At 43.1% G+C, this 13,972-nt stretch overlaps 1 protein-coding gene across 1 annotated transcript; it reads left to right on the plus strand.

Moving 5' to 3' along the window:
* The first annotated feature begins 61 nt into the window (after positions 1 to 61).
* Positions 62 to 11,110, plus strand: esrp1 (epithelial splicing regulatory protein 1). The gene is made up of 16 exons (XM_063487120.1): positions 62 to 193; positions 593 to 751; positions 870 to 986; positions 1,374 to 1,485; positions 2,491 to 2,634; positions 3,001 to 3,055; positions 3,201 to 3,311; positions 3,425 to 3,557; positions 3,640 to 3,682; positions 4,306 to 4,625; positions 5,315 to 5,539; positions 5,641 to 5,893; positions 7,229 to 7,409; positions 8,949 to 9,090; positions 9,549 to 9,638; positions 10,976 to 11,110. Exons 1-16 carry the CDS (start codon positions 62 to 64, stop codon positions 11,108 to 11,110), a joined length of 2,352 nt encoding a protein of 783 aa, XP_063343190.1.
* The last annotated feature ends 2,862 nt before the right edge of the window (positions 11,111 to 13,972 follow it).

A 13,972-nucleotide genomic window follows, 5' to 3' on the forward strand; every position in this document is an offset into this window, starting at 1 on the left:
TTTAGTCTCGTTTAGTATTAGATTAGTTTTCTGTGTGTTTGCGGTTCTTTTTTAGATTCAGATGACGGCGCAGGTAGACTACCTGGTGGTGTTTTTCACCGCCACATCTGGCGCGAGCGGAGATCTCCTGGGGTCTGACGAGAAGGAGCTCGTGCAGTTGGTTTGGCAGCTCGTGGATGTAAAGAACAAAAAGGTAAAAACTCACTTGTAGGCTGCTTGTTCTTATTTGCTAATCATCGTGACTCCAAAGCAGGAAATGTGGTGTTCAAAGGAGTGGACAGGTGGACTGCAAACAGCGATACATAATGTCAGACCAATATTAATAGAAAAAAAAAGTGTGCCAGGGGGATTTTTGTGGGATTCCTCCTTACACGCACCTGTTCAGAAATCATTGTTCGCTTTAATTACAAAAAACCTTCTGCCTTATGTGTAAGACGTTTAAATTGCTCCTTTGCTGCTTTCCACTGTGATAATATCTATGTAGCAAACACACATATTTCACGCTGGTTTTATTATATTGTTCCAAAGCCTCTGAGTTTCTAGCTAGGCTTGCTGTTTCAAGGCTGTCTTCTTTTTTTCCTCTCTGAACCAGTTGGGCAAGGTGAATGAGCTCCTCATAAAGCCTGACCTCTCAGACTTGACAGAAGAAAAAGAGGAGGAGGATGTGGTGGAGGAGAGCGTGGAACAGGAGAATGGATCTGGAGCAGACTGTGTGTACAAAGCACCGAGCGTTGATAAAGCTTTAAACATGGTAATGTCTTCAAAGTAGCCAGAAAGCCATTAATAGGCCATTTATTGATTATTAATTACCGTTACAGCACTGGTTAAAGCAGCTGTGTTAAAGTCCATACCTCTAAATGTTTTTACAGTTTCATCTGCAACTGACAAATGAGGTGAACAGCGCGGGCGCAGGCACGTCGGTGTGTTTGTGTACAGACGGGCAGCTTCACATCCGCCAAGTGATTCACCCCGAGGCCGCAAGCAAGGTGAGCGAGCCGGGGCGGGGGAACACGCCTAGCAGCCAGGGCGGATGTTTCACTCACTCACTGCTGCGGGAGCCTTCGACGCTCTCAGAGGGATGTGTTGTGTCAGCACCGCACTGCTCGCTGAACTTTAATGTTAACACTGAAAGTTGATCTACAGGAGAAGCCACTGCGGTGACACACGCCCATGCGCATACCGCAGACTCGTGCACATAAAAGACAGGCACACAATGATGCTCATGAAATTTCTCCTGAGTGTCTTCAAACCGTGTGTTAATGATACAAGAAGTAGGCAGTGCATGCTCTTGTGGCCTGTGCAAACATGAGTTTCACAGCAATAAAAACAGCAGCTGCTGATGGGCCTTTCACTCACACTTTATTCCTCTCCAGAACATCCTGGTCCCAGACTGTTTCCACTCTTTCTTTGACCTTCGGAAGGAGTTCAAGAAGCACTTCCCCGCTCCTGACCTCAAAGCTCTGAATGTCCACATCATGGCCGAGTGTATCCTTTTAACACGTCATCTGTTTATATTAACATTTCATGTCCTGTTGCCCGTTTATGCCGTCTAAGTCATGGATTTCGAGACATTTGTTTTTTTTGCTCGATTGATTTGATCCAATTGATTGGTTCTTTCTCATACTGTGCGTTGCATTACCCTCAAAAATCCACAACACACGCACATTAAGCTGTTGGCTGTAGGGATAAAGGTTTTGAAATGCAAATAAGGAAAGAGTGGCAGCACCTTACTAAGCCCTTAGTGAAAGAGTGTGTGTTTACCCAACAGGACCAACCCCATACACACACACACACACACACACACACGGACACACAGGTACAGGAAGAAAAACACGTGAGTGTATTGCTGTTCTGTTTTCACTTTTTTCATTTTTTCACACACCTGTCTGTTCTGTCATGATTTGGGAAAAAACAGATCAGACCTAGTTTTAAAAAATGTATTAAACCAGAAACAGAAATTATTTGGGAGCAGGCGAATGACTGCTACACAACCGGATCTTCTTTTGAAGAGGACCGAGGGATTTAGTGCTGGCCACTCTAAATGCAGATGAACCTCCTGGTTTGTGTGATCCGGGTAAAAAGGCTTACCTGATTGCACATGTGAATCTTGGAGGAGGGTTACAGGAAGGCAGGCAGGAATCTAGAGAGAGGTAAGGCTGGCAGTGGTGGAGCATGGGCAGCCAGGTGAGTTTGACTGGACGTTTGGGGCAAGAGGTTAGAGGGCAGACGGAGACGCGAGGTTTAATGGAACTTAAAGTTACCAAAGAGGGCCTGGTTACGGCCATGATCGGTGTAGCTGTCTTGCGGATATCCTGCGTTTTAATACTCCAGGTTGATTCAGAGCAGGTGTAGAAGAAGGCTGAGAGAGTGGGCTCCACCCAAAGCATACAACTCCAACTAAATTGAAAATGGACTGCTGGACCACGACGTATTCATGATTAATAACACTGTCGCTCCCTTGCTTGTGCTCCTTAACCACCTCCTTCTCAGCTCTTAGTATACCTGTTGATGTGCCCACCATGTGGGACCCCTCTGCCACACCGGATCCATCGGTCCCTTTGCCTGCAGAAGCAGCCACACAGCAACTTCAGCTTATGTCCAGCGTTGTCCTGGCACTGCTATCCGAGCCGTTTTGTAAGTACCGCGTACATTGCCGAGTAATGTTAGCGCACACATCAGTAAATCGATTTACTACTAATGAGTTCCAAAACTGTGTTACTTTAAGTAAGACCCTGCTGTGAACTAAACTAGAAAATTAATTAGGACCTCTTTTGAGGATAACTGAAATTTTCTTTGTTCATTTTTCCCCCAAAAATGGATAATCCAAGATTTATAGTACCACTTTTGAGGGTGCCACTTAACAAACCGGTAATTAAGAAGGAAAGAAATGTAAGGTATTACCTGATTTAGACTTTAACCATTTGCTTTGCCTTTTAAAAACTGTCTCAGCTTGATTACTTTGTGTGTTATCATGGTGACTCTGTCCCTTTGCTGTTGCAGGCCACACGTTTTTGAACCCCGAGAGAGTTAGTGAGAAGTTCGAGAGCGGCACTTGGTGAGTAACATTTATTAAAGATACACGTTGTTTTTGTTCCCTGATAATCCCCTGTAATAATATCTGTGTGTGTGTGTGTGTGTGTGTGTGTGTGTGTGTGTGTGTGTGTGTGTGTGTGTGTGTGTGTGTGTGTGTGTGTGCGCAGCAGTAAAATGGAGAAAGTGTGCGACAACACGGTGATCCGAGCCAGAGGATTGCCGTGGCAGTCTTCTGACCAGGATATCGCTCGATTCTTCAGAGGCCTCAACATCGCCAAGTACGTTGCTGACATCTTTAAAGGCGCACAATTTTACACTGTTGTGGAAAGGTGCTGCTGACAGAGGTTGTCAGAGAGGCTTTATAACCCCCTTCATATGCTGTGCTCTTTAGAGGAGGGGTTGCGTTGTGCCTGAATGCTCAAGGGAGGAGGAATGGAGAAGCTCTGGTTCGCTTTGTGAGCGAGGAACACAGAGAGCTGGCGTTGCAGAGACACAAACACCACATGGGGAATAGATATATAGAGGTAAGGCGTCTGGACACAGTAGAATCAGTCACATCACCAAATTATTGTCCCATCACTAAACATTGTTCCCCTCTATCGGCAGGTTTATAAAGCAACAGGAGAAGACTTCCTGAAGATAGCAGGAGGTGGGAAGTTCATATGTCTGTTAGCTTAAGTGCAGCCGCCTGGTTTATGTGTGTATATAGTGAAACTGAGTTGAAAAAGAGGACTTTTGAAGTCTTTGAGATCTTTTATGGTGCTATTTTATTAATACTTCAGCAACTTCTTATAAGAGCTTGAATTCATGTATTTAGTAATATTGATTTTTAGGAGTTGAAAATGTTTCAGGACCTTTGTAAATGTCTCCAGGTCGATTGGGATTTTGTTCTTCATGCCACTTGTAATCTTAAAAGGAAAATTATTATTAGCACAAAAAGCTGTTAGTTATGACTCAGTGATACCATTTAATGGCAACACAGCCTTTTATGAAGGGCAATAAGTTTGTCAACAAGGCACAGCTCATCACTGAGTCATTTGACCTGAATATTAATAATTTTAGTCACATGATGAACGCCTCCCAGAAACCAGAAGTGACCTCGTTACGTAAAGATAAAGTTTATCGTCGTACAGATGAGAGATTTGGACTATTACTCAAAATCACAGAGGCTTGAAAAGTCAGATTTAGCATCACTCTTATCAATTGCAGAAGAAGAAGGAGGCCAACTAACACTAGTTGAATGGCTTGCCCGTGTCATTCTCTCTGTGTCAGGTACGTCTCATGAGGTAGCAATGTTCCTGTCCCGCGAGGACCAGATCATAGTGAGGATGCGAGGCCTCCCTTTCACCGCCACGCACGAGCAGGTGCTCGCCTTCTTCTCACCAGAGGATGAACTTAAAGAGACGTGTCCCGTCAGCGGGGGAAAGGACGGCATCCTGTTTGTTCGCTACCCAGATGGACGTCCCACTGGCGACGCGTTTGTTTTATTCTCCTGTGAAGAACATGCTCAGTGCGCCTTGAGGAAACACAAGGAAATCCTGGGGAAAAGATATATCGAGCTTTTTAAGAGTACGGCAGCAGAGGTGCAGCAGGTACGCCGGGGTGTTTCTTTGCTTCGTTTTACGGTGTGCGGTTGAGTGAAATGTGCTTGATGGTGTGCTCGCTTGTAGGTTTTAGAGGAGAAAAACTGTTTGTTTATTTGGGCACAGCAGCAAAGAGTGACAACGCGAGGGTGTGTTTCTTATCTTCTCAGGCAGTTGTAGGCATTATAGGAGAGAAGCTCATGGGTGGGGACCAGTAAAACAAGGTGGACTGTGTGTGCATGTTTCCCTACAAACGGTTATTGTAGCTGCTCCTTTCTCTTTTGAGCTTTCTTTCGCTCTTTGTGTGCTCCACTGCTCTTCACGTCTCATGGCATGAGTGCACGCGCATTCATTTTCTTATCTTTCTGGACTGATAAGCAGACAGTCCACCTACATATCTATGCAGAGGCCTTTTGTGGTGTGTGTGTGAGAGAGACACTCGCAAGCTTTATTGGTCCTCTCCAGAAATGCAAACACGCTGGTGTCCTGTTGGCACCACACCAGCTCCTGTCTGACGTTGCGTCATATTTAAACACAGCTTGGACTTGGCTTTGTTCTGCTTGAGATGTTTGCTTTTGAGTTCTGGTTAGTGACTTTTACCTGTCAGTACTAGAGGAGAAAGGGTTTCCTAAAACTTCACTGCGTACTCAGTAGGTTTTTGCTTTAGGCAGGGTATGTAATTTGAAACTGTGTCTTAGGTGCTAAACAGGTACTCATCAACCCCTCTGATCTCCGTGGCCCCTGCCCCTCTGATGCCTGTGCTGCCCACGGTGTCTCTTCTGCCCCCTCCTGGTGGAGTGAGAGACTGCCTGCGGCTGAGAGGGCTGCCGTACACGGCGAGCATAGAGGACATCCTCACCTTCCTGGGCGAGTTTACACAGGATATCAGACCGCATGGAGTGCACATGGTCCTCAACCAGCAGGTACATGCAGCGCCCACACTGACACACCCATTGACTCACATGCTTTCTAGCACAAATTTACAGGTGTTGCGGAGTAATCTCTGATTCGTCTCCGCTTTCAGGGTCGTCCGTCAGGTGACTGCTTCATCCAGATGACATCAGCTGAGCGAGCGCTCCAGGCTTCGCAGCGGCTTCACAAGCATGTGATGTCCAGCCAGCGTGGGGCAAACAGCCGCTACGTGGAGGTGTTTCCCTGCAGCGCAGAGGAGATGGGCCTCGTGCTGATGGGAGGCTCGCTCTCGCACACGCATACACACACACACACCCGGAGCAGGAGTGGGACAGGGCTCAGCCCGCCGCCATGTAAGTCAAGACGTAAGTGCTGCTGGGAGCTGGGTTGCTTCGGGACTGCAGGGTAGGTGGGCTCCTGCCTTGGGCAGGGTTGCTGGGTTTTTCTCCAATCTCAAACTGTGGGAGGATGAGGAAATCTGGTCTAACCAGGAGGATCGATAACTGTGTGTCTGAGAGTTTGTGTCGGTGTATGTGAGTGTGTCACCTCTTTGTAATTTAGTGTGATTAAATTACCCATCTGCATGACCTAATAAACCTAATGGGGTAACCATCCTTTTTTCAGTTGTTGCCTGTGTTCACACATTTAGATGAAAATACTGTAGTTTGTTTTTAGTGGCATGTTTGTCGATCTCATAAATTCCACTCTCTTACACTGCTGAAGTATTTCATAAAAATCTGAAAGGGTTGGGAAAGTGTAAGCAAGACAGTTTGATTCCTATCTTCATAAAACATCAAAAATGGCTTACATCTCTCTAATCTTATCAGATGAGTAGAGGTGGTTGTGGGATTAGGCCTCAATGGCCTGGCACACCTCTGGTGTGTGCATCTCCTGTGGTTGTCCAATCAGGAGCTGTGTAAAAGCTGTGGGCATATCTGAACGCTGGTGCGTAGATGGTGCGTTGATCTCTGTGTGTGTAATCCTTCAACTTAAATGTGGACTCTTAGTTTTCAAAAAGAGAGGATTATAACACGTCTAATGGTTATGAACCGTTTAATATGAAATAGTTCACATGAGTGAAAGGGACACAACACAGGGATTCAAGGCTAGGCATGCGGGTTTTAAAAAGGTCCATGATGAGATGAAATTAAATGTTGAAAATGCACACACAGACTGCAGGAACAGCCAGAATCACCATGCAAGGAGGATAAAGTGCTCAGGCGGCACTGTCCCCTGGATTTAGACAGTGTCTCTGTGCTCTGACAGCACTGTGGCTCTCGTTTTGCTAATATTTAATACTTGGAAGGCTTTATGCATGAATGCATATGAGAAAGTATAACACAGTAGATGCTGCTAAACACTGACAACTGTCGAGTGAATTAAAAGCATCATACCTGCTCCGAAATTACACAGAGGTGATAATAAAATACTGAAATAATGAAACATACAGGTTACAGGCCCATCGGTGGTCCGGCGTAGTGTACAATACGCTGACGCTTTCATTGTTTGCCACGTGCATACATACAAAAGTGTGTCAGGTGCTGAGTGATGTTATGGAGGGTCATTGTTTGTAGATTTGCATGAGCACCTCTCCAAAAAACAAACAATGACCTTGCAGACTTCTCCACCATGTCTCTGTTCACGCGTGTCTCTGTTTGTCTGGTTAAAAATCTTTTACCTCTCCCTCTCCTCCTCGCCAGGTTTATCGCCACCATCCTATTCCTTCACGCCTGCTCCACCTGTCCTGCCTCCAGAGGCTGCTGCTGCTCTCTACCCTCCCATTGGGCAGGTGGTGCTGGCTCCTCGCCCCCTACCACCAGGACATGCCTACTACCCCGCCTCAGCTCAGCTATACATGAACTACGCAGCCTACTACCCCAGGTAAACAATGGTATTTACAGATGAAGGGATTTATTGAATCAGAGATTAAATGGCTCAGCTTGTGATAATATTTTCAAAAATATGTTTAAATATTAAATATTTGCATTGGTGTATAGGTAAGAGGTATGTTAGAGGACGGTCCAAAGGGAAAACTCTCTTCATTGCCGAAATTATTATTTGATTTTATCTGTTTGAAAAGTTTTGATTTGTCTGATTAGTTCGCATAAAGGTCACAGAAAGTTATTATTTTAACAGTGTGCAGGAATTCTCACAGTTTTTACCTCTCAGCCTTCAAAGCCTGAGGGGGTATTGTCGGCATCCTGCCAGGCGGGCGGGCAGCCTGGACACCTAAGTTTGTGAATGCAATAACTCGAGAACAAGGCGACGTAGGAGCTTCAAATTGTTACCATAGTAATATCTACTAAAAATCTCAGATGAGTTCAAATCTCAGTGACCTTGACAGAGGTCAAGCTTTCTGAAAATCTTGTGAACTCAAAAAGGAATTCACCTTGTTCCAGCTGAAAATCTGTAAATATGTACACATTTACCTGAAATATCTTTGATGCTTTGTGAGAGCTTACTGTTGTGTTTCTCCCATTAAGTAATCTTCCTTTCTCACATTAAATCAACCACTCCTGAATTTCTATAAAGACATTTACGAGCCAACCGACACTAAGCCGAGGCTGCCGGGTGGTGTTTACTTGTTGGTTGTTTACTGATGGGTGAAGTTGCTCTCACACAAACTCTCAGATCCAGGCAGAGCTGCCATTTCTCACATGTAGCACATAAGGTCCTGGCATACCCCTGTGAATGCAAATAGTCCATTTGGTTTAGGGAGCTGCCCGTGTAGAGCTGCTGGACACTTATTTACTTGCTTTATTCATAAAGATATGCACACCTTGTACTGCAAGGCCGGCAGGTTAAAGACTGAGCGTTGGACTTGAGTGATTCATATATTTATATTTCTCTCATAAAGCCCTGCAAAAGTTCAGGGTGTGCATAAGAAATGTGGAACTGCTATCCACGCTTGATCTTCTTCATTCTTAGTCATCTTCTTCTTTGAACCGCCTGCATAGCATCAATCAAAATCAAAATAGTTTTACATTCACTGAAACATGTTGTGTATATTAGTGAGTGATTAAAAACACCTAAAACTTGCAATAACTATAAAGGTTTTTTCCCATAAAAAAAAAAAGAGGTTGAAACTGGTGGGAAAAGTGGAGCATTTTGTACTTGGTTGAATTATGTACTGCCAAGGAGAAAGGCTGGGGCAAGGGTAGTTAATAACTGAAGTCTGTGTTATCAAAGTACTTGGTAAACAAGCATTGACCTCTGGTTCTCTTTGGTGAGCCATCAGAGACTGAGAGAGCAGCTCACTCAAAGACAACACCCAGAGTTACTCCCAGTCTTGTTTTTCCTGAATCCTGCTGCATGCGTTGTGTTTTCTGAGAAGATACATGTTTATGCTGGTTTTGTACTTAGGATAACAGTCTCTCTCCTTTTTCCCTTCTTGTTGTTTTCTTTTTTTTTCTTTTCCAGTCCACCTGGCTCACCTAACACCTTAGGTTTCTTCCCCTCCCCCTCCTCCATTGCCTCGCCGGGAGGCCTGGTGCGTATGCCCGGTCTGACCTACAACAGCAACGGAGTCAAAGAGCTCATAAATGCAGTGCAGGGTTACCAGGTAAGAGGTGGCGTCCTTCAAATGCACCGTGCACTTAACATTTTATTAATGTAGTTCCTATAATGGAGATTTTCTGTGCCTTCAGAGCTCTCATACCTCACTGTAGGATCCAAAGTGTTGTATTCAAATCTCCTCGTATTATGGGTGTGCATTGTCAGGCATCCACTGTGTTTGCCCAGAGGCTATCAAACTAGTTTATCCTGTCTCCTCTCCCTTTTCTGTCACACACGGATTGCTGCTTGCTTCAACTTGAACTGGAGAATCTCGGATCTTATTTAAACCTGAAAGAGTGCGAAGAATCTGAAGATAAATTATGACATGATAAGGACTACTTTAAGCAATATATTGAGACAGACTGGTTTTGTTTTCTTTATTTTAAAGGCCTTTAGATTAGTGTCTATGGCTACATGTGTCTCAGCCCCCATCTCTGTCATTCCTCCCCCTTCCTCATGCCACAGTATGCTCCCGAGGATGCTTTCATGCACGCCCACGGGCCCGTGCACACTCATGACCCGACCAGGACATTGCTTACGCAGCCCAAAGAATGGGTGTGTATTTAAGGTGTCTGAGGCAGGTGGCAGGTAAGGATTGGCTGAGGGATCAGTCAGGGGGATTTAATTTAGAAAAGGTGTTGTAGCTGTGGTTTTACTGGTCACCAGGGCTTACAGGGCACCGCACAACATTTTCCACATAAATGGGGAATTTTCAGGTATTTTCTTTTGACTGGGTTAAATAATTGGAGGAAATCTCTTGGTTTTTAGGTATTTCATGGGTTTTGACATGGCGTCTGTTTAACCTTTTTTCTGTCCGCTCGTGAAGTCTTTAATGAAAACACTGAGCACCACATAGCCGACTGACCGTCCACTGAACCCTCTTCCCTCTGACTGTACAGGCATGGTCCTTTTTCTACATGTCGAGACAGCGTGAAAGTCAAATAGCGGGCGCAAGAAACTCCTCAGTGGTGACACTTTCATCACAGAACAACATAAAAATCAGTGAAAGTAGCTGCTTTAAAGTTTGAATTGTTCTCTTACCCAGATAACCAGTGATAAGTCCTCTTTTTTAGGTGTTACATTGCAGTATTAAAGATACATTTTTTAATGTTTCATACATCAATACAAGGATATTATGGGTACATAAAACTAAAAAAAAACTAGGTATGAAAATGTATATAGTTAAACTAAAAAAAAAAAAAAACTTACCTCCCTCCCCCTCTCAAAACTCCCCCTAAAACTAACTAAAATAGTATTTTGTACTTTATGCTAAAACATTTTTTGAATGCATTAATCCTGAGGAGGTAATGACACAGATGTTTAGTGAGACTGCGATATCCACTTGACTGTGAGTCATGTGTTTTTATTGTGACGCTTGTTCTGAGCTTCTAGAATTTTCCACCTGACAAATGATAATTAGAAACACTAAAAAGAACACAGAAACTAATAAAAATGAAACAGTAAAGACCCTACAATAACAGAAGGAAACTGCAACAACACACCTAAGGGCAAGCACTTGGCAACAGTGAGAAGGAAAAACTCCCTTTTTGCAGGAAGAACCTTCGGCAGAACCAGGTTCACTGTAATGATTAATTAACGTCCTTTCTCAGACATCTGTGATTACCTGCTGCTTCACGCCAAAATGTCTGCTGCGAAACTGCAGAAAAGTAAAATTACTTTACAGAACAATTGCAACAATACCCAAGGGGGCAGGGCTTAGTCCACGGTCAGATGGTGCTGTCGCAATGTGGTAGTGTAATAGATGGGTAATAACAGCTTTAGCCTTTATGTGATTGAGAAGGTGATGGGTAACGTCTGGTGCAGGTGCTCTTTTTTTGTTGTTGTTGGGGGCTAAAACTCTTTCCTCACCCTTGTTCTTCTTCTCTCCGCAGAATCCTGCAGAGTCTGTTTCCCTCCTGAGCAGCAGTCTGATTGGTCAGTGCAGCTCAAGTGAGGCTCCTCTTATGTCACTACCTGCTCTCATGACCAAGCCAGGGGGGCAGTATTTGGATTTGACCCTGCTCTAGGGTCACATGTGATAATTTGGTATATGTCAAAGACTTGTTAGATTTTTTTTTAAATAGCCTTTTAGATGTGTTATTTATATCTTTAGCAACAGAAATTAATGTATTTTATACCAAATTCTCTGTGGCCTTAGCCAACGATAGCATTCTCATCTTATATTGCACATTGTGTATTTTAAAAGCTTTATAGAGATTTTTTAACCTGTTCTATTGTAATCATTACGGTACATATTTGCTAGCCAAACTAGAGAAGAATGACTTAGTAGCAATTGAGCTAAATCTTTAAGCTTTTCTGTGAAGAGTGAAAGTGTGTGAATGTGAAAGAGATGAGAATGAGTATTACGCATGGCTGTGTTGAGATGTTTTATTACATAATCTGTTAATGCAGTACATTGTATGTGTTTATATACATTTGATACAGTACACAGTGATTGTATTGGAAGCTTTAGTGCATGAAGAAGTTAGTAGTGAAACTTTAAGATGTTTACATAATGCCAAATATCAATGCACTGCTAATCAATAAGACTACTAATGAAAATAATAGCAGTATGTTTGAATGATATCCTATATGTTACACTGTGAGTTTGTCTGATAGCCTGGACCTTGTTATGAGGCCTCAATTTACAAAAACTGTGACATCTCACACTTCATTAGCCCCCTCCTTTATGTGTCTGACAAGGGTATTTTTCCATGCTGCGCCACGCCAAAGTTGCCTTGTTGTGCATTTGGATTCAGCTGAAAAGAAGACGGTCCCACTTCTCAGTAATTTAACTACAAGTTTGCATTCTTCAAGAGGGCTCAGATCACAAGCTCTCAGCTTACTGTGCAAAGAGTAAAGTCAGAGCTGGTTTATGACCACTTCTGTGACATATTTTTAGCAGTCCATCACACTTTCCTTGTCTTCTTTCCACCGTCTACGCTGTTATTGGAGAACGTTATTGAACAAACAGGTTACTCTAAGAAATCTAATCACCGTACTTCTTTTGAACCTGTAGATTTTTAGGAAAGGCGAAAAGGAAAGGAAATGAAGGACGTGTCGGATATGTTTCATGTGAATTTAAATGCCGTTTATGCTCAGCATAAAGTTGATGTTTGGGCTTCATGTTTCTGTACGCATGTCCCACAGCAGGATTTAATCCTCCTCAGGACGCCCTACTGCAGGCATGCTGAAAAAGAAAAAAAAACCCAATAAACATAACATATCAAGTTTGTCAGCCTCCAGCTGTTTGATTTCACTGTTTACCTTCTGATCATTTCACTTTGCCGTGTAGTTATGTTCCTGTTTGTGTCTCATGAGGGTTTTTAAAGTGCAAGAGTGCAAATATGCAGGTGGAGCTTGTCTCGTGACACAACGTGGCTCAGGGCGAAACTGTGGGAACTCCCTCTCACTGTCCTCAGCGATTACCTCTGCGGTGCCCGCATACACATGCTATAGCAAAGAAGCTATTGTCATCTAGACACACTGAACACATTATGTGAGAGGATGGCCTCTCTTTTTACTGCGTGGAAAAGAGCAGAAAATAGATCAGGAAGTGGGAAGAGAGAAGGAAAGCAGACAAAACCATGTCAGACCCCCTCAGGGCAGAGTTACATTGTGTAATACAATCTTCTGCACCCCACCCAAATGATCTCTTTTAAAAAGACTTAGTCTCCCACTCACAAAACACACACACACACACACACACACACACACACACACACACACACACACACACACACACACACTGTCCAAACCAGCAGCAGGAACATTTTTTTTTATCCATGTGACAAAGCTTTTCTCACCTTTTTGACGTCTGGAAAATAAATGTATTGTCTGTAAGAAGTTGTGGAGAAATCCAGTGAAGTTACACTGGTATGAAAAAAGTGCAGATAAGTGCAGCTGATTTAGGGAATTTTTAATTTATTGATTGAACCGAGCACGTCTTAGATTTAAAGAATCAGAGTAGATTAAATCAAATCTTTTATTAAGAAAATAATCCAGGGTTTGTCAGGGACAGACAACTATCAGGAAAAGGGATGGGTTTTTTTTAATAACAAGAGGATTATTTTAGTTATTTAACATTTAGCAGGAGATGATCTTTAATCTTTTTCATTTTCCACACTTATATCCTGTCCTTGCAAAATTTACTTATGTGGATGAAGTCCCCACAAACCCCCAAAAAACCCATGTCACTCAGTATGAAATGTTTTTGGAGCCATTTTCACGGAGCTAGTGAAAATAAAAGTGTTTATTTAAAAGTGTGTAATAGGTATAAACTTCCTGTGCAGGGGCGGGTCTAGAAGGTAGCACTTAATATCATTCATGAGGTATGTTTGACATATGTTTTATAGATTATAGGCCAGTTTAAACACAGGCAATCATTTTATCAGCAAATACCTGAAATCACTTATTGGCACAACACTGTCCGTGTGATCTGAATGCTATCGCTATCTTTTTTCAAATAGCAGAGACACAACTGGACATCTTCTTTCATGATACGTACAAAGTCAGTTATAAAGTTGAAGTTGAAAAGTCAGGTTGATGAAGCAATGACACAAAGAAAAAAAGAACTTATTATTATTATTATAATGGAGAGTTTTTTACATTTTCAAAATGCTGATAGTTTAGACGCAGCATGACTGACAGAGAAGATTTGCAGTGGTCTACAGAGTTACAGCCTGGAGTAAAACATGCAGTTGCTGCACACATAAATGCAGTGGGGATTCTAAATCCACTACAATGCACATTGTCTGTATGCAGCTGATACAGTTAAGTTCCTGAGGCAGCATGTTCTTTAACTCATTTGAGAAGCCATACACTTTCATGTAAGGCTCATACATTCACAACGAATGGCTGGAAGTTCAGCAAAAAATGTATATAGGCCA

Source organism: Pelmatolapia mariae, linkage group LG10_11 (genome assembly GCF_036321145.2).
Source record: "Pelmatolapia mariae isolate MD_Pm_ZW linkage group LG10_11, Pm_UMD_F_2, whole genome shotgun sequence".
NCBI classification, from domain to species: domain Eukaryota; kingdom Metazoa; phylum Chordata; class Actinopteri; order Cichliformes; family Cichlidae; genus Pelmatolapia; species Pelmatolapia mariae.

Bases quoted from the DNA above. Each gene is read 5' to 3' on its own strand.
- esrp1 (XM_063487120.1), top strand. From the start codon at position 62: ATGACGGCGCAGGTAGACTACCTGGTGGTGTTTTTCACCGCCACATCT. The intron at 987-1,373 runs GTGAGCGAGCCG...ATTCCTCTCCAG, and splicing joins ACCCCGAGGCCGCAAGCAAG to AACATCCTGGTCCCAGACTG. The intron at 3,056-3,200 runs GTGAGTAACATT...GTGTGTGCGCAG, and splicing joins AAGTTCGAGAGCGGCACTTG to CAGTAAAATGGAGAAAGTGT.